The 24,792-nt window shown below is 38.2% G+C and overlaps 1 protein-coding gene across 1 annotated transcript in view; it reads left to right on the top strand.

Moving 5' to 3' along the window:
* Positions 1-24,792, top strand: part of LOC138012979 (serine/threonine-protein phosphatase 6 regulatory ankyrin repeat subunit A-like) — a 58,948-nt gene that overhangs the window by 5,448 nt on the left and 28,708 nt on the right. Inside the window, exons 5-15 of the mRNA XM_068859931.1 lie at positions 2,791-2,899; positions 5,757-5,848; positions 10,881-10,968; positions 15,048-15,112; positions 15,789-15,866; positions 17,210-17,335; positions 20,155-20,241; positions 20,965-21,043; positions 21,756-21,870; positions 21,989-22,071; positions 22,488-22,551. Of these exons, the coding sequence (XP_068716032.1) occupies positions 2,791-2,899; positions 5,757-5,848; positions 10,881-10,968; positions 15,048-15,112; positions 15,789-15,866; positions 17,210-17,335; positions 20,155-20,241; positions 20,965-21,043; positions 21,756-21,870; positions 21,989-22,071; positions 22,488-22,551 (986 nt within the window). The remainder of the gene's footprint in view (positions 1-2,790; positions 2,900-5,756; positions 5,849-10,880; positions 10,969-15,047; positions 15,113-15,788; positions 15,867-17,209; positions 17,336-20,154; positions 20,242-20,964; positions 21,044-21,755; positions 21,871-21,988; positions 22,072-22,487; positions 22,552-24,792) is intronic.

Below are 24,792 nucleotides of genomic sequence, written 5' to 3'. Positions count from 1 at the left end.
GATATTTTTCTTATTGTGAAGTGTAATCTCTTCACCTGGCAAACACTCTTCTTTGCCAATGTTTTTTTCAAAATTCCTCTTTTGTTAAAAGTGAGCTTACAATCATGTACAGTGCAGACCAGAAATATGCGTCCCAAAAAACGCGTGCGAAACGAGCATGCGAAAATTGCGCACACACGTCTGCGTTTGTAACACGCGCATCAAAAACGCGCATTCATCAAAGATAATTAGTATGTATGAGTTGGCCCATTGTCTTTTCATTGTTTAAGTTTTATTGTTACTTTCAGCGCAAGACAATGGCTATGTCCACAGTGAAGTGTTTGATTTCAAATAACGTGTGCTTCCAAGTGAAATTCGAGTCAACAATGCACTCGCTTCTGCTTCACATTTAATTTCAGACATTTGAAAATTACTTTCACTTCTCGCTGCATCAACAAATGACATAATGAGGGGAATAAATATTTTCCTGTGATTAAAACGTAAAACAGGACTATTTTCAATTTGAAAGACATCGGTTTTGCCATCAGAAATCGACAGTCAGTAAAGTTAGTCGATCAACAACAAATATCGCTAAGAGCAAGACTTGGATGAACGGCAGAGTGAAATGCAGTAAAATCAACGAAATAAGGAGTATATTCATTTGCAAACAAAACTTACTTACATGTACGCCATCTGTAATACCGGTACTTTCTTGAATATTTCAAAATAATTTTTGTAATGCGTGCGTGACATTCAAAAGGCGTCTCGGCATTGTGTCCTTTTGCGAATTGAAGCTGTATTACTTCAGCAAGATTCATTGGAATGTGCTCGGAGTTGAAAAATCTCCCCTTTAAGATATCTTCTGCACCAATTTCTTTCTTTAGTTAAGCTTTACGGGGGAGAATTAACGCGGGGTTGGCTGGAAGCATACGGAGTGAAACCCTGTGTGTCAAAAAACGCCGAATTCATTCAAAGATACATGCGACTTTCAGTTGCCGGCTGTTTTATTTTCTTTCAGTTACTCATGAATGCAAAATATTGTTTGTTCAAATTGATGGTTTTAAGGCAGTGAAATTAAAACAAATCTTTATGGTAGATTAAAACAATTTGTTAAACATTACGTAATACTACAACGAAATGAAGAGAGCAGTGCAATTATGGCTCAATCGTAGAATATTAGGGTACTAATCCACGAAGATTTCTACCTGTATTTTACGATTTAAGTCTCTGATTTTATACTCGTATAAATAGTCCCTTTTGCGTATTATGTACGCCGCGGCCAGAGTAAGCCACGGCTTATTTTCTCTGGTATAAACGGCCCTAATGTCGTCTTCTTTTGTTTGAGAGCCTGGAACCAAATGTTTACTTGTCGGAGCCTCAAAGCAGTTATCTCATGACGACTTCTGTGGTGCCATTCTCAGTATTTGACGTTCGCGAAAAACTTGGGATGTTACAAAAACTCCTCAGTAGCGCTGTTTTCTTTTTTTCCCGAAATTCTTAAGCTCGACAAATTTTCGGCAAAGCTTTTTTATTGCGAAGAATTGGCGGAAAGGTCAGAAGCTACGTCTACATGATTATTTTCTCCGTTGTCTGGCATTTTCTATGACAACGATCCAAACTGCAGTTTCGGCAACAGAAAGGTCAAAATAACTTAACTATCAGTGGTCAGCTGCAGGATGACAACAGAGTTTTATTATTTTTCATTCAGTGAATGTTGAAAGAATTTAAAACTTTCTAGGTTCGTTTCGAAAACTCACAATGATCAGTTGACACCGCTCTTCAATTCAAATGTTCTGGTAAGTTGATCACAGAAATTAAATATTCATTTTATCGTCTGTCTATTGTTTCGTGGAACAATGAACATCACATCTACGATACGAGTTTGCATAACAAAAGTTAACGCCCACGTCGCCAGTGGAGGGTAGGTGCTCAGGAAGCCTGGGGGCTGCAACCGCAGTCACATCCCCAAGGCGCTAGAACACCCGACTGGCCTGCCCAACCCGCAACCAAGCCACGAGCCCCCCGCGCCAGGCCCCCCTAAGGCACCCGTCACACTTGAGCCAGATAGCTCAGTGGAATAATAATAATAATAATAATAATAATAATAATAATAATAATAACACAAAAAAAAAAGAGCACAAAAAAAAAGAAAGGAGGGGAGAGGGAGGGAACGCCGAGAACCACTAAACTCCTACACCGACTCACAACGCCACGCCAACAAACACGCTGCAAGCACATTGGACAACGCATGCACTACGCAGGAATACCGCTGAACCATGTCAGCCCCAGGGCTCCCCCAACCTAAAGAGTGCTGCAAACGCTACAAAAACGCATAACAACGCTAACAAACGCCTGCAAAACGCTACTGACCGGACTAGCTCCCGGTCGTGAACCACGTAACTATAACAAACGCTACAGAACGCACCAAAACGCTGAACAACGCTACCAGACGGCCAAGACACTAACAACCGCCTGCAAAACACTACTGACCAGACTAGCTCCTAGTCGTTAACTATGTTAAATTTTATTTAACTATATAAAAAACGCGCATTTAAAAACGCGTGTGCGCATATTTCTGGTCTGCACTGTAACTTACAGTAGTTTGATCAATGTACTGAGAAGTATAGCTTGGTATTTTCCTTAGATGACACAAATTGAAGTTCAACTGCAATAGTACGTGTATTAGAGTACTGATTTAGTTAGGCTTTCATCATTTTTCATACTTTAAAATAATTATTATTGAAATTATATTTTCATGGTAGTGTACAATATAATATCACAAGTTAACGTTCATAGCTTTTTAATTTTTAGGAGTGTGTCAAGGCATTGATAAAAAGTTCTGCAGATGTCAATGCAAGGGATAAGAACTGGCAAACACCCCTTCATGTTGCAGCAGGCAATAATCACTTAAGATGTGCAGGTCAGTGTTGTTATAAGTAATGTAAATTTTGTGAATGCTCATGTGCCAGTTGTGGTTAGCGGCATTGTCAAGTTGGTGTATGTAACATAATTTCCCGCACTTGTCTGCTCTAGGGCGTAACCGAAACATTTTAGTTGTGTAGTGGAGAAAGGGTGTTTGTGGAGCATGATTTTTTAGCGATTATTTCCCCTTCCACCCCCAGGAGTTTCAATAAAAGCCAGTTACTGACGATTACCACTGTCTGTTTAGCCAACAAGCAGACTCTCATGTTTGGGTTCACACTTTGATCACAGCCACCCATTCCACTATTGTCAGCCACAAGTGTGGATAAAGTTATTAGAGACCTTTAGCACCGAACTTTTCGGGGAAAACTGCAAACTGCTCTTTGCAGTTAGTTGTTTGCCATTAGAGGTTAGCTCGATTTTGAACTTTAGCAAGTTGTTCCTGTTGTGCACATTGGCGCCGCCATCTTGGATTTTTCATTGCTACAACTGCTCTCAAATTAGACAGCTCAAATCTTCCCGTAACTTATATTTGATCTTCAAAATTGTTCCCAATAGATAGCAAACAGATGTAACAACATGACTGATATGGTCAAACAGGAGGTCTGATTGATCTCTGGCTATAAAACGCTCCTGTAAATCACTTACCCCCAGAATGGTGTCTTGAAGTTGAAACTCAAACCACTGACTGCAAACGTGATGGCAAGGACAAGATCACATGATTTCTCAGGGCTTGAAATTAACTTTTTTGCTCAGGTGCCAGCTGGCTACTAATGGGGAAAATTTGGTCACCAGATCATAAATTTGGGATGCAAGAAAGTCATAATTATGTAAATAGCAAAAAAAAAAAAACAACAGCACGAGAAAGATCTCGAAAGCCATTGTTGTTTTCGGCTTTGTCTTTAGTTTGGTGATGGTGTTCTTTAAGGGTATTTGAAATGGAGCGAAGCACAGCCCGTCTTGTCCATAGCGAGGCAAACATGGGTCCTTCATCCTTGCTTTTTACCTCTTCAAAATGGAGTTCTTTATTCTCCTACAGCTTGTGTGGCAAGCAACTTACCTTTATCGCGAGTAAACGCCATACTGCAATTGCTCGACCTAGGCCCCACACAACCACAATGCTTTTACCAGTCTCCGACCGAGATTAAAGGAGCAGCTCATATACGGTTTCAGTAGCCTCTAGAATCAGAGGAACTTGGTTTCTTAACATACTTTTTTACTGATATTTATCTCCATTTATTAATCACCTTGTGCAGTCAATTTTGCAGGTAATCGCTTTCTAACAGAGGGGACAAGATCTCCAACCCACTTTACGTTAAGGGTACAGGTTGCTTTTTAAAGGTTCCATGCAAATTTCAAACTCATTATGCAATGTCCAGGTTCGTTATCATAATATAAATTATTATCAATATCAAGCTAGTTCCGAGGAGGTCCTTCGGTAATATGGCTGTTAAATCTACGGTTTCAGCATTTCACAATTGACGATGGATTAAATTTTCAATTAACCTTCTTGCCGAATCTTCGTCTTCCGGGCGCAAAATTCATGTAACCGGCAAGAAGCATATGGTGTTTAATTAAGTGCGTCCACAATCCCAAGAAGCCGCTGAAACAATATGGCACCTACATGTAGTAAATGTGGTGATCGAAGTATCGAAATACATTTGTGCTATTAATTAACGATGTGAGAAACCAATTTTCTTGTACTATTTATACATTATTTTAATGGAGAAAGAAAGGTGAGTCGTGTTCTAGCTACCAGATCCGAACGATTTCATCATATAAAGATTCAAATACAGAAGTTGTCTACTGTTTATCCTGGGTTATCAGACAAAACGTGATTCGCCAGCTGGCGACCAGTTCTGAAAATCTAGTCCCCAGCACTCAATATTTAGTCGCATTGGCAACCAGTGAGTCGCAATTTCAAGCCCTGTTTCCTGAGGTTCACAGTTCGTGGTATTGCCCGAAAAATTGGTTGCTTAAGGTCTCTATTGAATCCCCTGCACCCCCTCCCTTCTTCCATTGTTTTTTATCAGTGTGACAGACCTGTACCTTTCTCCCATGCTGCACTGGGGCTTATGGCTGGGTTGCCAGGATTTCCCATCCATGGGAGCATTCTCAATCCATCTAGGAGCTGGCTGCCAACAGTGGAAGCTCTTGGATGTCTCAGGCATTCCACCTCCACTAGCAATGTGCATGTAATTGTTAATAAGTGGAAGAGTTTATATTACAAAATACACAAGAGGGCCGGAGTGACTGTCTCCCTGTGATCTACTGTATAAAGTTCAAGTGTTTGTCTATTGTGGACAAGTTTTTAAATCCCTGCTGTAAAAATAATGTAAAAAATAGGGATTAGTGAATCTTTTTAGTTTTTATGTTGTCAAGTTACATTATTTGTGAGTGACTCAAATCTTTGAAACTCTTGAGTGGAGTTTCAGAATTTGCTAGACAAATCCTTGGAGTTTAGCTCTTTTCCTTCTCGTCAGTGGGGTTGCTTTGGGGGTGGTAGGGTTAAAGACAAGAAAAAGATGAGTTTTTTGCTTAAATGATCCCCTGAAGAATGTATTGAACAAATGGATGACACTTTCAGTACAAGTATAGTTGTATTATTTCATTTACCTCAAACAACATCTAAAAATATGGACAGATTACTGTTGTTACTGCAAAGATTACCACAGAGTTCTATATGTTTCCAGTTGGACTCCATGCTCAATAAAATTGACGAAAGATCCCCACGTGCCTTGGTTACCATTTCTTTAAAAGCCCATCTTCTTGTATAATACTGTGCATTTGGACATGCATTACATGTGTATGTTATTATTCTTAGGCCACTGATCAATCAGGGTCTTGTTTTGTAGATGCTCTTATTCCTCATCTTGCAAATGTAAATGTAACTGACCGAGCTGGAAGAACAAGTTTGCATCATGCAGCCTTTAATGGCCATGTTGAGGTAAAGTAAACTTCACCAACAGTTCCCTTGTAAGTAACTCCAGTGATCTTTCAACTATTGTAGCAGTTGCTTCTTTCTCTTTCATTGATCAGTCAAAAAGCATTTATTCAATTTTTATCATCAACCGGTGCACCATCAACACCTTTCTTGGGATACAATGTACTTGACACATTTCCCCACACACTTCTTTAAACCATGACAATGGCAGTACTCGACGTTGCGACCCCTGAGGTCGCAGATGCGACTGAATTTTATTCACTGGCGACTATCTTTTCACACTTTGTTGCCAGCCTGGCTGCCAAGATATTTTTATTATAATTATATTATTTATTACTAATTTTTAGGCATCGAATGAGTGCAATGAATGTCCGTACTTTACACTTTCATGCGTGTAGCCTTTGAACATGGTGTTTACGTATCATTAAGGAAGAATCTACGTCTTTCATTTAACTTCATTCCAGAAGTGACATCCAAGATTTTTCTAAAAACTCTTATGGTAATGGTATTTGGAAAGTGCACATAATTGATTAATTTTTGGGAGGCGTGGTGGCCTCATGGTTAGTGCACTTGACTCCGGATCGAGTGGTCCGAGTTCGAGCCCTTCACTCTCACGCTGCCTTTCTCCACCCAGGTGCATAAATGGGTGCCGGCAAATTTAATGCCGGGGGTAACGCTGCAATGGACTGGCATCCCATCCAGGGGGGAATAGAAAATAATTCTCCTAGTCGCTTCATGCCTAATGGGCCACTTGGCTTGTAAGCAGTCCAAAGCCTTGCATAATAGATTTTGAAGACAGAAAATGCCATTACATGCACAACTTCAAAATACGTAAATGAGCTAAATGCAATGACAGCGTATTTGCATGCACACCGGTATGCCTTGTGTTTGCTTGGTATTAGAATTGGTTTCCTGCTTACGTACTGTATGTACTGTAGCACCTTTTCCATATACAAGTGTAATTCTCAGAAATGACATTGTTGTTCATGATGAATCATGTTAATGAAATTTGAAAAAAAAAAATGTACCACTGTCACAAATGTTCCAAATTATTTAAACGCAGAAACAATCGAATATAAAAGCCAATGTTTCTGCGTCATCATGACACCATTTTCAAGGCACACTGAATAAATTAATGTGGAGATGTTTTCTAGAATTGGCATAAGAACAAAGGCTCACAAGTTTTTCAAGTGAATACCTTTTATGCCACTCAAGTCCGTTTGCACGTTGAGAGGATCAAGAGTACATAAATGCAGATATCATATTACAATGTCTGGAACAGTCGACTCGGTCAAAATTGAATTTGTTAAATGCTGCTTTTAGTCTGTACAAGAAGAAGGGTGCTGTTTACTACTTTCAAATATCTCTTTTTGTTCCAGAGATATTTAAGTTTTCAAAATATGCAAATCAGCCAAGTGATGATGTCATAAACTCAAAGGAATTACATTATTACTGGGTTGCCAGTATGACAAACCCAGTTGGGGTCTGCGTTTAGTTTGTTTGTTTTATTTTTTTCTTTTTTTCATTTATTTTTTTTTTCCGTGTCGGTAAAAGTCTTGCCTGTCACTCCCCTGCTAAGTGGTGTCTTTGTGCATAGAGCCTTCTGCGCGTATTTTCTTAGGATCAAGAGGGTAGTGGGAAATGCGTAGATTTCTCTGGTGGACACAGTAGAACGATTAACTTAACCGGCAATGGCGTCGAAAGTCATGTAACACGAATGGCGTTTTAGTGGATCTTTGGACAAAATATACCCTTATCAGGGGTTTCAATAAGCACCGACGGCCGACGAAAAGCGTTGGCTGCATCGCTCAGAGAAGTCGGCTACTTTTTACCCTACATTGAATTAATTGAAGGATTCCGTCAAACCTGAAGTAAAATTAATTTTTGATCGACTTGAATGTACCTTTTTTAACCTCAATTTCAAAATAATTATCAGATTTGATATTGCCATCTTTGAGCTACAGTGCACGGCTATAACTTTTTTCCGCATTTTGGCCTAGACCAACCGTCACATTTTTTACGTAATTCAATTACGTTTAGTTACGTCCCCAAACATATCAAGACGTTTAATGTAAAACAGGTCGTTATTGAGTAATCGTGGCATCAAGACTTGTTTTCCAAAAACAGTAAATTTTTCGTTAGTTTCATCGGTTAAGCCTTTTCGTTTGTTCAGATTAAAATGACATATTCTTATCTTTCGACAGAACTGATTTCTCATGTTGAGAAATGTTGAAATTCGCGCTTGAAAAACGCGCAAAAAAGGTTTGCCATTCCCGGCAGCTTGAAATTGGTAGTAATGATGACATGAAGTTGTCGAAACATCATATAACGTTAAAAATCGTTAATTTTCCTTTTGAAATGGTTTTCCAAATCTTTCTTCGCTGGAAATTATCAAAAGAATGCACTTAATTGCACACTCAGTGTCTCTGTTGATTAGAAATCTTCCTTCATCTTCAGTGCTGGAAATCACATTTCAGAGGTTCCAGATTTCACAATCGTCTGGGGGAGCATGCCCCCAGACCTCCCTAGACGAAGTAACGGCCCCTTCTTGATACAGTCGGCTACTAGACTCAAACCAGCTGCCTACTTCAAATTTTATTGAAACCCCTGCTTATGAAGCTCAATAATGGCAAGTCAATTTGATATACGGGCGGTGGAATCTTAAAAGCGACGAGTAATGGACTTCGACAACAATCTATCCCCCGTCGAGCTGAAATCAAAGTGAGCTGTATTTACCTGAAGTACATGGTAATTTGACACGATTGAGTTTCTTGTCTTCACGCACGCAATGAAATAGGAAGAGGTTTTCGCCCCTAAGAGCAAATATGTTGTTTGTTTCAAAAAATTTTTTGCTGGAAAAGGATTCTGTGGTATTTTCTGCCTTTGTGAATTATAATATCATGTTGTGTATTGAATTTTCAAGCTTAAGATTGAAATGTGATATGGGAGAAGTTTTTTAGTATTGCTCTGTAAGCAGGAAGGGTTCACAGGCCTGTTGGAAGTGTGCTTGAGTTTCAACAAAATGAGCCCCAAAATCAGAGAAAAATTGTGACGCAGATGAATAATAAAGTAGCTGCTATTTCCAAAATGATGAAATTACCTGGTGATAAATAAGGTCGTACGCGTCTTGGAGAGTAAATTTTGACTTTGCATAAACAAGAGTTGGGCAATTGTGATCTTTGTTTTGACTTCGCTCATTTCATTGTCAAACTTTATAACACTTGACAGAAAAAGAAACTTACAAAAACCCGGTATCTTGCCATCATTTGACACAGATGCTTCACTGTTTGGCGAGTAAACATGCCGTGGTAACTTAATCACGGCGCCCGCTAAATTCCGGCCATGTCACTTTCAATTTTGCGATTTATTTGAATGTAGCAAAAATCTCCCAAAATGTTTGTCGCTGATCGTAACTTTTTATATTCTATATTCACGGTTCAAAAGTAATGTTGTTTTCATGTGGTAAGTATTTTATTCTCGATCGACCGTCCTGGAAACTTCCTGCTGCTCTTTCTAAAAACCGTGTATCAATAGTTATTTACTTTTGCATCAATATTTGTTTTGCATAAAGCAAGCTAACAAAATCTGTACCTTGCTGAGTTCGCATTTGTTAGTGTTAATAGTATTTTCGGTCAGATGCTTCTGTTTTATGAGGGGTTTATTGTTTTGGTCTCCCATCCTGACACTAACCCCGCCAGACACGGGTTAATTTGAGTGAACTTTAGTATTACAAAGCTGTCAGATGCTCAGAGGGCACACTTGTGGTGAAAAGAAGTTGTGAGGGAACTTGAAAATTATCAACACGTCAGCCCAGAAGCCAATGTTTCTCGCTTCTCTTTTATTTGTTATTCTTCAGAGACTGGAATTGCTGTATTTCAATACCACACAATTCAGTGCCTTCTGATTTTCTGTAACACGTACCACAGGCAACCCAGTGTATGCTTCACGGAAGGATCTCGTTGTATTATCAAATATGATGGAAAAAGATATCCCAGCCAATTTGTAGTTGCAGTTGTAGTTGCAAGTTGCAGTAAGATTCTAGAAGATGTGCTCCACAATATGAGCATACCAGTTTTGTTACCATGGCAACATACTGGGTTCCAGACCTCCCTGATACTAAAGGCTTTGATGGCCACCTTTGGCTTTCTATTTTGATATTCGCCAATGGTGCCTCATCTGCATGATGCTGCAAGTATATAGATAAGTTAGGTCGAGCTTGTTGCCTTGCTAAATGTTTTTCTAGCTTATGATCACCAAAAATATTGAATCAGGTTGAAGGGGACTGGAAAAGAGTGAGTTGCCATGGGAACCAATTTCTTTATAGCCAAAGGTGTGTTGCCTGAGTGTATAACTATTCGCCAACCAAGTTTCAATGGCCTCTGCTGCAAATTTACCGAGATAGCTCTATTTATATACTTGATTTAAAATTGGGTTGAGTGAATGACATTATCACTAATCCCATTTGCATATTTTACACATTTCTTAAACTTAAATATCTCCGGAACCAATGCAGATATTTCCAAACCTGTAGTAAACGGTGTTTTTTATCTACCCTGGAATTCTATAATAAACCTAAAAGTCAAGGGATGAAAATTTGATCATAGTAGCACTTTAACTTTTTGTCCAATTTACTTCCAAGTCAAATCATCCAGCATTTAAAATTTGCAACATTACTATTTTTACCCATCTCTGGCTGTCAAGGTCGCTTTACTTGTTATGATTTTTGGCTTGGCCTCACTTCCATTTTACCTTTCGTTGAAATGTACAAGGCCCAAAGGGCCAAAATTTTTTGGCCACTAACTTGGGGGCCAGGTGGCCCCTCTGTTTTTTCCTGAAACGCGAGCACTGAATGGTGATGTTTTACCCCAAGCATATTATTTTACTTCTCATTAAGGAAAGGATGCCAGTCAGTGGCTATGAAGACACTAGCATGATCACGTGTCTTGAGTTGTAACTTTGTAAGTTGCATTCAGTATTCATTAAACCAGAGAAGCATCAAACTATGTCTGAGTTCGCAATGGTTTGTCTCTTCCAGATGGCACAACTCCTTATAACCATGGGCGCTCATGTGAATGCTAGTGACAAGAAGGACAGAAAGCCGATCCATTGGGCAGCTTATATGGGTAAGTTACAGTGCACATGAATACTTTGGTCAGTTTTTTTGTTTTGGTCAGTTTTTTTGTTTAAAATAATGTCACCAAGTTGAAAGTGGATCAGGTATACGATACTCAAAATGCAAGGGAAAAAACTGCTGACAAAAAAATTTTAATGGAAGCATAAAGAAGTCACCTTTCTAAATGGCACTGAATCACATCAGTGGTAGTTCACAAACTGGCAACGGATGCTGACTAATTTTAGGGGAGAGCTCTAAACTTGGCCAATGGAGGTGACTCAGAAAAATTGGCATTTTTCTGTCAAACTTTGAAAAGTATGGCCAGCAGTAAGAGAGGTACTGAGGTTGCTCCAGGTGAACATGCAAAAGTTGATGAAAGCTTTTCAAGCATGTTCAAGCACCAGGAGTTTTTGGATGAAGCTGCTTGATGGAAAAGGTACTAGAGATGAACAGTCATGTTTGGATTAAAGGTGCTTAAATGTACATGTACATTGTACTGTAAATGGAACATGCTGAGAACTCAACAGGTCATGTCCTGTCCTGTCCATACAAAAAAATTCTAAGAATACACAGTGAATGCCCTGACCCATGTAACAGTGTCTGTAATCTCTTGGATCCTTTTCTTGGAGGCAGTAAAAGTTGAGTTTGGAACTGCTTTCTGGGCTTTCAGGTTTTTGGGAAGTAAGTCCGCTTGCTCAACCAATTATTGATGTGTCTAAACTTTGTCACAAGCATCATAAATGTGAGAGTACCCTGAACCTGCAACGAATGTCCAGCTGTGGTCAGAATGGAGCCTAGAAAAAAAGGCAGGGAAGGGAATCCAAAAGTGGAAAGTGATTTTTTTGAGGAGCCACCACTACCACCGCAACCACTAAAGAAATAATGCATCCTCACAACAGATGGGCTGAACAAGAAAACTGTGCCTGATGTTCAGCTGGCATGACGATAATTATTTCCTGAAAGCAAATTTACATTATAATTATAAAAAAAAGAAACAATGACCATGGGCAAACAGCTACAGAAGTTGAGGACATTAACTTGAATATTGAACTGAATGACTTAACAAGGCTGCAAAAACAGTTGTGACAAGCTTTGCTTCAGGCTTGTAAAAAACAAAGGTTCTAGGTCAAATGAGTCAAGGTACTCATTTAAGCTGCTGGATTCATGGAACTGGCATAGACCGTATTCATAAATGGTGGTCAAGAAATTATTATTTTGTCTTTGTGCTAATCATCCTAACTAGCCTCACTTTGGAACAAAAATTCTTTTGAATTTTGCTCGTGTTTACGTGGCTAGTTAGAATGATTAACATTAAGAATAATTACTTAGCCGCCATTTATGAATACGGTCTATGGAAGAAGCACAAGAAGAACTGGCAGCCAAGCTGTTGTTATTGTAACTGACCAAAGACCTGTGGGCCGATTTGAAATTTACCACCAGATAAAGAAAATGTCTAGCATTGGGGAAAAACTTCAATGAACTTAGCCCCAATGCTAGTGAAGAACTGCTCAACACACAACAAGATTATACTGCAAGTACAATGGAATTTAAGATGCAATGCTTGTACATGTAGTTTTGAAGGGAGCCTCCACTCTTTTAACAAATGTTGTTCCTGAAAATTTTCCAATGATATTGTACTTGTTAGAAGATCTGGTGTTTGACAGCATTCACCGAGATTCCTGCAGAAGATATTAAGGCACTGCGGGATTCCATTAAAGCTGGTAAATGTCATCAAGCTGCTTTAAAGTGACTTCACGTCCCAGGTTATTTGCAACACAGAGCTTACAGACATCTTCAGTGTGACCACGGGTGTGAAACAAGGCTGTATTCTCTCCCCTTTTCTTTTTATCTTAGGGATCAACTGGGTTTTGAAATAATTGACTAGTGGTGGAAGAAGAGGGATTAGATGGAAATTGACCAGTGTCTTGGAAGACCTCGATTATGAAGATGATATTGCACTGCTCGCCCACCGACAATGCCTTGGCAGCTACAGCGGGGAACTTAGGCCTGAAGATCACCAGTAAGAAGACAAGGCACGTAAGGTTGAGTAGCAAAACCAATGAATCCATCATGGTGAATGGGGAAGTGGTAGATGAGGTTGATCACTTTACCTACCTGGGATCTAAGGTGTCCACCAGTGGAGATGGGGAAGAAGAGATCCTAGTCTGGATTTCAAAGGCAAACCAGGCCACTTGGAGATCCAAGAACATCACCCGGAAGACAAAGATCTGATTCTTCAAAAGTAATGTTTAAAGCACTCTACTGTATGGCCCAGAATCCTGGAAGATGACCAGATGATCTACTTCGCCTTGATTTTCTCTTCTTTCTTTGCTTGACAAGTATTCTGGTTCCAACTGATCCCTGAAGGAAGAATCTGTATTTTCTCCATTAAACTGAATCTTGTCACAAAAATATTCACAATAATAAACAAAGCAACCTCGAGGCGTATCAGTACCCAACTTGCATTGTGCGACATTCAAGATGGCAGCACCGGGAAGCATCGAGGCCGATCTTTGGGAGACAATGAAATTATTACTGGGTTGCCAGTATGGCAAACCCAGTCGGAATCTGCTTTGGTTTTTTTTTTTGTTTTGTTTTTCGTGTCGGTAAAAGTCTTGCCTGTCACTCCCATGCTAAGTGGTGTCTTTGTGCATAGAGCCTTCTGCATGTATTTTCTTAGGATCGAGAGGGTAGTGGGAAGTGCGTAGATTTCTCTGGTGGACACAGTAGAATGATTAACTTAACTGGCAATGGCGTCGAAAGTCATGTAACGCGAATGGCGTTTTAGTGGATCTTAAACAAAAGATACCCTTAAGAAGCTCAATAATGGCAAGTCAATTGGATACTGAACTAGACAGGCGGCGGAATCTTAAAAGTGACAAGTAATGGACTTCGACAACAATCTGTCACTCGTCGAGCCGTAATCAAAGTGAGCTGTAGTCCTAATATTGTACAAGTGTGGTGTTTTGTACAACACTGAAATCAAATTGAAAATTCTCTAGTAACGTATGGGTTTAACAAAGACAGAGAAGGAATTGAAAAACTTGGATCTGTGAGCCCTGTTATCTCGCTTATTTGTGTGAAATCAATTCTGCACAGTCCTCTGGTAACAATTGGAAATTTCACTAATTCTTGTTAGTCAAAAATTATTTGAAAGAAAGCTTGTTGCCCATTTTTTACTTGATAATTCAAGTAAAGGGTTTGATGCTGACCACTGGTGGGAAATTTATTTAGTTGCGTATTTGACACGATTGAGTTTCTTGTCTTCACGCACGTAATTTGAAATAGGAAGGGTTTTTTGCCTCTTATAGCAAATATGTTGTTTGTTTCAAAAAATATTTTGCTGGACAAGGTGGCCTTTATGAATTCATCATGTTGTGTAATATGCAAGCTTAACTGGATAGTTTTTATGGCAATAGTAAAGCATTTTCGAATCAAAATTTGGTAAGCGTCTTTCTGTTGTGTTAACTTGATTAAATATAAAAATACCATGCAGCGTCATCTTGATTTCCACTCTCAAAATTACCTCCAGAACCTACTTTTTGTGTAGATTTAGCTTTTAAAATCTTGTCTTCTGTGGTGATACTTGACGATTCGGCAACATTTTGTGAAAAAGTATTTATAACGGGTCACACGCACAACTTGATCGCCCGAACTTCCCCTAGAAGTGAAAAACATCCACTTGGCCTTTTGACATCCCATTGAAAAAAACTCGTAAAATATTTGCGGACTGGTCGATATTCTCTTCAACTACTACTTTCTTTAGTTTGTCGGTACATTGTCAATCATCTGATCATTGCGTTGCGTTACGAAAATATTTTAGCAGTACAAAAGAAAGAGAATGTGTACTGTGTACAAAGAAATTATAAAGTAAAACATTATATCTAAACAAGTAATGCCTGATTTATTTAAGTGTACAATGTCGGAAATTCGCAAAGCTGTAAATTGAGGTGTGGAAAAACAGTGGAAATTCCAGGGGGGTGGGGGCTTTAAACTGAAGAACCATCAGTGGGGGGGGGGGGGGGGTATGGATATTTTCTGGAGCCACATATTACATTTAAAGGAAACAATTTTTTTTTCATCTTGTAGGACGTATTGAGTGTGTAGCCATTTTATTGAAATCAGGTGCTGAGATTACCTGTAAAGACAAGAAGGTATTAATTAAGCTGTTTGGTATACTTTTACCATGAAAAATTTAATTGTTAACATTTAAATAATTTATGTTGATTGTTGTGAAGCTCTAAAAACATTATTTTTTGCAACTGTAGACCAGAGTGGGGGACCTTATTAAGCTCACAGCACGTATGTCCCTATAACAAAAATCATTTTATTGGCATGCCCCAACATCGAACTAGGAGTGCCCCTTGATTTTCAAGATGTTTTGTCATTTGATCTCACTATAAACAATGACAGAACATAATATTAATTCCATCACTTGATAAAAAGATAGTCTGTAATGGAATCAAAAAATATTTTTGATATGACAGGATTCAGTGGCTTGTTCTTTTCTGATAATACACATACGTTATGCTTTATTTGAATTGCTCAGTTATTTTGTCACTATCAGTGCTTACAACCTGCGTGGCTCTTATTGAAAATTGTTCTGCAAATTAGTAGTTATTGGTACAGGATTTAATAGAGCCAAAAAAAATTGTAAAGTTTTACACTCGTCAAGCATCCTTCTAAATGATCAGTCACCACATTAAACGGAAGGGTGGTCAAATTACTTGTTTTTGTAATAATTATTGTAGAGAATCTCTTCTTGAAGAGATCCTTCTTGAGCATCTTTTTCTATACAATACAATCTGTATTCATGCAATTTGTCCTTAGCACTACACCCCTTTGCATGCAGCAGCTGCTGGAGGCCAGTTAACCACACTGAAGCAGTTACTCAGTCAAAGAGCATCGGTAAGAATAATGATTGTGGGTGATGATGATGATGACCATGACCCGTGATAATTACAGTGATGACACTGGGCTGAAGCAGTGCTGTCATGAAGTTTTAAGCAGCATGTTCTTTTATCCACTCGCCATAAAGAATTTTATTGCTTTGGAAATACATGAACATTACATGCATATGCAAATTGAGCTGTTACAAGTCTTGAGAACATCAAGATTCCACTAATCACAGTCTTCTGTAACTCATCAGATTCGTAACAGTCATGTATTGGTTTAAATTATTCTCTCTTCTTACAGGTTTGAGAAATGAAATGTAAATTTCATGTGCTTTAAGCAACAGCACTTGCTCCATTAAGGGCGTTCGTGCGAAAATCTTCCGACATTAAAAACCAACCCCATTAAATTTATGCAACTTTGCTGACTAAAACTAACCTTCTGGAGTTTTCAAAACTCTTAACCACTACTCGATTAGCGACCTTTTTCCAGCCTCCCGGTCCTTTCTCTTTAAAGTGGTACTACGACCAAAAAAAAATTTGTTTTTCTTTTGGATTTCAAAACTATGTTAACTAAACACTAACTCACCCAAGTTTTAAGTTCTGATTTTAAAAAGACACCTGTTTATTTTAGCTGCAATTTTCTTATTTATTGGTCCGCCATTACTAACTTTAAAATCTTGAGAGAGCTGAGTCGAGGAGAAAATGACGTCCAACACGCACTAGTTTAAGAATGCAATGCGTGTGTACGCGACCTAATTAATATGCAGCACGGGAGTTTCGGGCTTTCAGACTTTTCAACCCGTGTTTTGCATAAATAATAAATTGCGTTTACACGCTGAAATTTTAAGCTAGTGAGTAAATGACGTCATTTTCTCTAGATCCAACCCTCTGAAGTCCAATCAGCCAGTCTTGAACGTGAGTAATGGCGGACCATGAAATCCAAAACTTACACTCAAAATAAACAGCCTTTGGATAAAACTCAAAGCTCAAAATTTTGCCAGTTAGGTTTTTGTTTATTTTAAAATCTGAAGAAAAAAAGGAAATGATTTTTTGATCATAATACCACTTTAACATTTTATGATGAATTGGAAATAAATGTGCCATTCTTTAGCGACCTGGAAAATTTTCCCCAGTGTTTTTGTCGCCATAAGATCTTAACTAATGCTTGAAGTAATGCATGACATATTACAGTCGTGTTACCTGCGCAGTAAAAGTTGCGCACAAACAATTAGCGCAAACGTCCTTAAATGTCTATATTGGTGATTTTGTATGCACACTATGTGGCATAATTATGTACAGTTTGTAGTATTTTGTTATTGCCTTTGTATGTTTATGCTTTCCTACTTCATGTTTCAGGTAGATGCCCAGAACTTGAACGGTAACACACCCCTTCACATAGCATGTCTGAATGGCCAGGATATTGTTATCAGTGAGCTGATGAGTTATGGAGCCTCAGTTAATGCGACTAACAAGAAAGGCATGGTAAGCTCCTTACTTCATTTAGATAATGATAATGGTAATCATAATCATAATAATAATAATAATAGCAGTTAAGATTTATCAATTTTAAATGTACAATGTACTAAGAAACTCTAATGGTTTTTTTCAAAAGAATCTTCATCCCAGTTGTTTGAATGAAACCATTGTTTTTTGCTTAATTGCGTGGCTTAATGTTTGAAGGACAAATTAACCACACCACCTCCAGACTTGTTGGCACTTTCATCTTTCCAGAATAGTCTATAAGCAGGTACTTGAAACTGAGTACAGGGAAAAGAAGCATTAAGCTTAGATTCACCAATCACCAAAATATCCTGTAAGTTTAATAGTAATAAGCAGGTCATCAACTTCCGCGAACTTGCATCAACCCCAAGCTATTGATATTAACGTGCCCTAGCTTGAGATTCCTAAGGAATCTCATGCTAAATTCAGATAACGGATCATTGTTGAACATTCAAGCTGTGGTTTGAAATATCATTGTTATGATCCATAACATCCATCAAAGCAAGTGGAAATGAATCAAAGTACCTGACACAAGACAAACAATTCCATGTCATTTCATTAATTGTGGCTTCCATCTCACACACTTCTTATGGAATGAATCACCACAGTTTACACATTTGGTTGCTGTTGAAAGTCTAAATGTCTTGTGACACGTGGAACACTTTGGTTTAGGATTTTGGTTTAGGATCAGCAGTGGCCTGGGTTTGGATGAATATCACCAGAGGGCACGAGTTCCCACCAAAACCTAGCATCACAGAACGTGTGCACTTTTACGCAAATAAAATCCAAAAAAATGCATCATCAAAATTTTAGTGCGTCCTAGGATGCAAGGCACTGACTTAAATAACTCACACACCTTGCTTTGACTTGTCAGTATAATTATTCTGTTGTTTGGGCGACATGCAAAACAATAATAATAAAATTAATAATGAATTTGAAGTAAAATAGTGGTTGCCATATTGGATTTAGCCATGCAAAGGAGACTGGTGAAGGTGACTAAACTTCTGGGAAGCATAATTGAGCTCCTACCATTTGTTTGCTCATTGATCGATTGAGAATTACAAGCGCTCACACTTCTTGAATAGGAACTGTGAAAGGTTGAAGACATGGTCAATTTTAGATAAAGAGTTTTTGGCTAAAATTGGCTGAAAGAGTTTGCATGGTTGTGAACAAGGAATTTGGGCAACAAGTTTTCTATGATTTGTACACATGTACGGGCCAGGTAAAAGCTGGAAAGAAGAACTTGCCCATGACTGGATGCACGAAATTCCAGCAATCAGCACTTGTATGGTACATGAATCAGGTGAATCACAAAAGTACATCAGCGGTATTGCTTCAAAGCTTCCCTTGACAATGCTGGATAGAACACCTCAGTGATAAATGATTTGAGCACTGTCTAGTCTATTTGTTTGTCCGATATAAACATCACATTATATTATTATTATTATTATTATTATTATTATTGATACTAGTTACAGTACTCATTACTGTCTTAATAAGCTGTTGTCCAAAGAAAAAGATTAGAAAGTTGGTTACACTTTCTTTCTTATAGCCTAAAAAATACGATAAGATAGGAAATTTTTGGACACCTAAAAAATGCTTGGGACCCCAGTTTGGCCAAACATGCGAGTCCCAGGACCCAGATTGAAAAATCCTAGTGCCATCCCTGCCAACTTAATCAGGGGTCTAAAGTGTTCATGGCTTTAAATGTGAGAAATAAAATTTTAAAAAATGATTCGTTGCTCAATTGGGAGCCAATGAAGTTCTTTCAACAAGGGTGTGATTAGGTCGAACTTGCGACCACATAACACAAGTCGAGCTGCACACTTCTGAACACGTTGTAGGCGCTGAAAAAGGTACTTAGGAAGGCCAAATAACAAGGAATTACAATGATATAGCCTGGATATTACAAAGGCGTGAACTAAGCATTTACCATAGTATGTTCTTCTGATAACAATTTCCTTGCTCAAGAGATATTACGGATATAAAAAATCGCCGACTTGCAAACAGCAGTTACTTTACGTTGAAGATTAAGATGATTGTCAAAGACAACACTGATATTTCTGGCAGATAAAGAAGGCTTGATGATGGATCTGTCGTGAGCCGTAACAGACGGAAAAGAAATAGAAGGTTGATGTTAAGGACTGATAATTGAAAGTTCCATCTTGTTGCCGTTCAGCTTCAGTTTGTTACATGACATCTAGGACACAAGGTCATGGATACAAGCCTCAATACGGAAACCACAAATGAACAGTTTGGTTTAGCCGAATCAAAGGAAAAATAAATTTGCGAGTCATCTGCTTAAAAATGAAATTCCATGTCGTGCTTCCTTATAATGTCGCCAAGGCGAGATGTATATAACAAATATAATTGGGCCGAGGACAGAAATGATCCCTGCGGCATACCATACTCAATATCATGTGATGAGGAATACGTCCCATTAACTATAATAGATTGACTTCAATTTGACAACTAGGACTTGCAGCAGACATGTCTTAGACTAGTAGCAACAGGACAACGGTTTGTGGATTATTGATAGCCTTTAAAATGTCATCGTGCACTCGGTACTGTGCTCTTTGAAAACCTCTCCCAAGTGGTTCTCATGAATGTAACTAATAAGCTGAACAGCTACCGCCCTTTCAATCATTTTAATAACTTGATTCTCTTGAAAAACAAAGCAGCTCAGTTGACAGTTATGGAATAAAGCACTGTGTCAAGTTACTGCGCAACCACATCTATGTAATGCATGCAATGCATGTCTTTTTTATAAAATAATTATGTTATCTATAATTGTTTTCTAGACTCCCTTGCATTACGCTGCTGTATCAGGGCAAGGTGATGTGTGTCTTGAGCTGTTGTTAAAAGATGGTGCCAGTCCCAACTTACAGGTGTGTCAACGAACAGGTTGTTTAATTGAAGTTAATCATTTAGGTAGTTATTTAATTATCAATCAGTGTTTTATTTGCCACAATACAAAATTATATGAACTTTACAAATGAGGAGACCTCTGAAAAACCATAAGGCTGATACTAAGAGGTCTCCTTGGTGATACATGAATAAGAAATTGATTACAGCAAAAGGTGAGCATAGAAAACAAAATGAAAAATTCAATTCTTTGCTGCTCACAGTGGCTCTACACAACATGCAATCCTTGATATTGTTAATACTGTACAAAGCAATATGGACAAAAAAAATTATACACCTGTGGAATTTTGATTGACTTTAAAAAAGGCATTTGATACAGTCACCCACTCATTATCATAATCTCTAATTATTTCTTCTTATTCAAGCAACCATTGTTGCAAAGTAAATTTGAAATTTTTTTTTATCTCCTTCCACCTTGTGTGAGAATATTTCTGGAAGAGCTCTGTCAAGAAACTGAAATTTGGTGATGTCAGTTTCAACCAATAGGAACATGCATTAATGCATGGGACCATTAAAAGTCCCAAGAGAAACTGCAAACAATGCTTATGCAAAATCTGGGGGGGATAGGGGGGGATAGGGGGGGAAGGGGGGGCAAACAAAGAGTATTATGGTATTTTCCAAAGTGGCCTATAGAACCTCCTTGCCAGTGTTTGATGATAATAAAATGATAATTATTTTGTATTCAGTGCAAATCTGGGAAAACCCCCCTTCATTATGCTGCTTTGTATGGTCGTTGCTCTAGAGCCCAAACTCTTCTGCAAAATGGTATGTACCATTTGAACTGCATCACATCTAACTCTTTTGCTAAGTCCATAACATTGTTGACAATGCTCAATTGTCACCTTGCAAAGGAATACAAAAAAAATGAAAATAATTACTGCTTGTTATTTCCAAAATATTTAGTATCTTTACTGCCAAAAACTGAAAAGAAGACAAATCGATTTTGATGAGTTTAAGGCAACAAATTACCTTCAGGCTTAATTTTAAATTTTCATTATGCACCTAGTTCATAATTATTATTTAAAGTACCGGTAACATGTCTGATATCCACCTTGTTTTTATGTCTTTTGTGCTTGTGTCTTAATTGTGTTAGGTGAGTGTGCATGTGTTATAAAAATTTGTAGTGCAAACAAATTTCTATCAGTGGTAGTACTGTTAATAACTACAACTGTATATTTGCAAACATTACTTTTTGTAATTTAAAAGTAATATATATAAATTGTCACCAAATCCTGTTACTTTCAATAAAGATTTGCATTGTGAAGAAGTATTTAATATTAATATTTTGTTGAACCAAAGATCGTTCACAGGTACACGACAATGTCCACTTTGACGGCTTGGTGAGGAACTCACCTACTATCTACTTGCCAAATTCCAGTTTGTTCTATAACGAGATGATAATGGATTCTTGGAAGGATTCTGGTTCTGACTTGTTTGGTTTTTTGGTTTTACATTTTCTCTTTTTTTTTCTGTTCAGGTTGCTATGTTGATGCAGCAGACATAAGAGGCAACACTCCTCTTCATATAGCTGCACGGCATGGTCAGGAATTACTGCTCAGTGTGTTGCTGGCCAGTGGGGCTCATTACGCAAGGTAATGCCTACTTTACACTGTAATTAATGCTCACAAAGAGAAGAATAAGGCCAATGAGGCTTAAACCATTGATGGAAATTCTTATTGGATAATTTGGGTTGTCTTTAATGCCTTTCAGGCGAGGTTCATTTGGAATGTTACCACTTCACATGGCAAGTTTAGGTGGATATACAGACTGCTGTAGAAAGCTCATATCATATGGTGAGTTGCTGGCTCTACTGATTGTTGTCCACATGTACTGTTCAATAGAACGGTCTTTCTGGAAAGGTGACTTTACACTGCCAGGTACCATTTCAAAGAATTGGTAAAATTTCATTACACAACACTGAGGGCTACTATGATCATTATAAACAGCTGGTGAAGATAATTAAAGCAAGAGTTGTTATTAAATTATTAAAAAGGGGGAAAGATATTTATACCATGATGCAGGTGACAGGAATTAAGGTAGGCAAAACATGCAGCCATTCTTGTATCAAAGCAGGTGTCTTTGCTCTCCCTTTAAGTCGTTCTTAGACACCATAAATTAAACAAGCTCATAGGGATAATTAACACATGAATGCTTTCTCAATGTTGTAGGCCTTGCCATAGACACACTGCTCTTTTCTTTGCTTCACCAGGTAATGCAGTCAATGCTAAGGATGACAATGATCACACCAGTATTCATGCTGCAGCATGTAGTGGGTAAGTTGTGTGCATCTGGCCTCAGTTGTTCAAAAGGTGGCTAACTCTATCCAGCAGATAAACCACTATCCATTGGGTAACGGAATTGATATACTGTATCCAGTGAATAGTGATTTATCCGTCGGATAGCGCTATCCTTCGTTTGAACAACTGGGTCCTATACCATAGTATAAATTATTGTAAGCCTGGCATTCACAAGGACCAGGAAATTTTATGTTATATTTTTCCTTTATTTAATGAGACTACACATACATGTATGTGTATAATTATCCAACAAATGTATTGTGCAGAACATTGTAATTTAAAAGGCAAGTTTTGGATTAATAGATTCCTTTGTTTTACAGTTTTATTAGTGTTATAATGCTATACCCTACTTCAAAGGAAAATCTGAAACTATTTCACAGATCCTACAGCCTTACAGCATCCATGTTGCTTACAGACCCATCACTACTTTACAAAAACTACTGACTAACTTTAAAGACAAAGATGAACACAAGGACAGACAAGGAGTGAAGGAGCAGTTTACAAGTTGGATCAATGCTTGGACTGCCAGGCCCCTTATATTGATGAGAACGGCAGAAATCTGAATGCAAGACTGACTGAGCACAAATGAGTAACAAGAAATGGTGACATCAACAATAACATTGCTGAACACCATTTACAGACAAACCACAGAATTGACTGGGACTCTGCTGAATGTGTTACCCAAATGCAACTGGAAAGCTGGTTTACTAACTTACATGTAGAACATATAACACTAAACCGATGCCCACAACTTCCCACACCATACAAACGACTTATCAACGACATCAACAACAGACAAATACTGTCCCCTTTAAGATTCAAGTATTTTTAAAGTTAAAAATTTTAGCTTCATGGTTAAATGCTTGTCTTCATAGGGAAAACAACTTTAATTTCGAGGAAAGACATGTCTGTTTGTGGCAAACCACCTCAATAATAATAATAATGATAATAATAATAATCATCATCATCATCATAATCATAATAACAACAACAACAATTATAATAATAATAATAAGTCGATTGATGTAAAGGATTCTCCAACTGTCGAGGAAACAGAGACGTTCTGGGCAAGTATTTGTGGGACCAGTAAAGAGCACAACAAGGAAGCATCCTCCTGCACCCTCTGTGAAACATCGTCAGCCATAAATAAAACAAGTAACTGGAAAGCCCCTGGCAGAAATAAGATGACAAATTTCTGGATAAAAAATCTATATGCTTTACGTGGAGACCTTGCAAAAGGGTACAGTGAAATAATGAAAAACCCAAAAAACTGTCCTGCATGGCTCACTGAGGGCATTACCTATCTACTCCCCAAGGCTGAAGACACTAAACACCCGCAAAAGTATAGACCCATCACCTGCCCACCGACAATGTATGAGATCCTTACGTCTATCGTCGCTGATAGAGTGTACCAATACCTTGAACAAAACAACTTGCTACCAGTTGAGCAAAAAGGCTGCCGATGAGGAAGCTATGGTTGTAAAGACCAACCTCTCATCAACAAGATGGTAGGTGAAGAGGCAAAATCACACAAAAAAAGCTTATCCATGGCATGGATAGACTACAGAAAGGCATTTGACAGTGTCCCTTATTCCTGGATTGAGAAAACACTTGAGATGTGCAAGGTATACCCAACCATCACAAGGTTTATAACAGAGAATATGAAATCTTGGAAAACAACCCTACAACTCAATTACTCCCACGGGTACATTTCATCCATGTTATATTTATCAGGCTGAACTTGTTCTTATTTATATGGAGCTTTATTAGCCAAATTTCAGCCTGATTTTCTTAAGCCACTTGTTCGTATATGCGGATGTTTACTGTACAATATGCACACAGTAGACAAGTGACCATTGTACAAACATGAACCAAAAACGGTGGAAGAAAAGAATGATATCACCATTCTTTATGACATGCCTATTCATACGGACAGAGATTTCTGCAAACCGCCCTGACATTGTCATCAAGAATAATCAGGATACGAAATGTACTCTCATCGATGTGGCTATACCTTCGGACAAAAATACCTCCACCAAGTTTTCCAAAAAGCTTTCCAAGTCTAAAGATCTGGAAATTGAAATTACCAGAATGTGGCAGATGAAAACATAAATTATCCCAGTGGTTGTAGGTGCATTAGGGGTGGTTAAGAAGGGCTCAGAAAAGCTTATGAGGGAAATTCCAGGAAACGTAAACCTCTGGGAAATTCAGAAGACA

The sequence above is a fragment of the Montipora foliosa genome, chromosome 8 (genome assembly GCF_036669935.1).
Source record: "Montipora foliosa isolate CH-2021 chromosome 8, ASM3666993v2, whole genome shotgun sequence".
In the NCBI taxonomy this organism is placed as follows: Eukaryota; Metazoa; Cnidaria; class Anthozoa; order Scleractinia; family Acroporidae; genus Montipora; species Montipora foliosa.
Note: the sequence above shows the minus strand (reverse complement) of the source record. Positions and strands in the feature narration are given on the sequence as shown.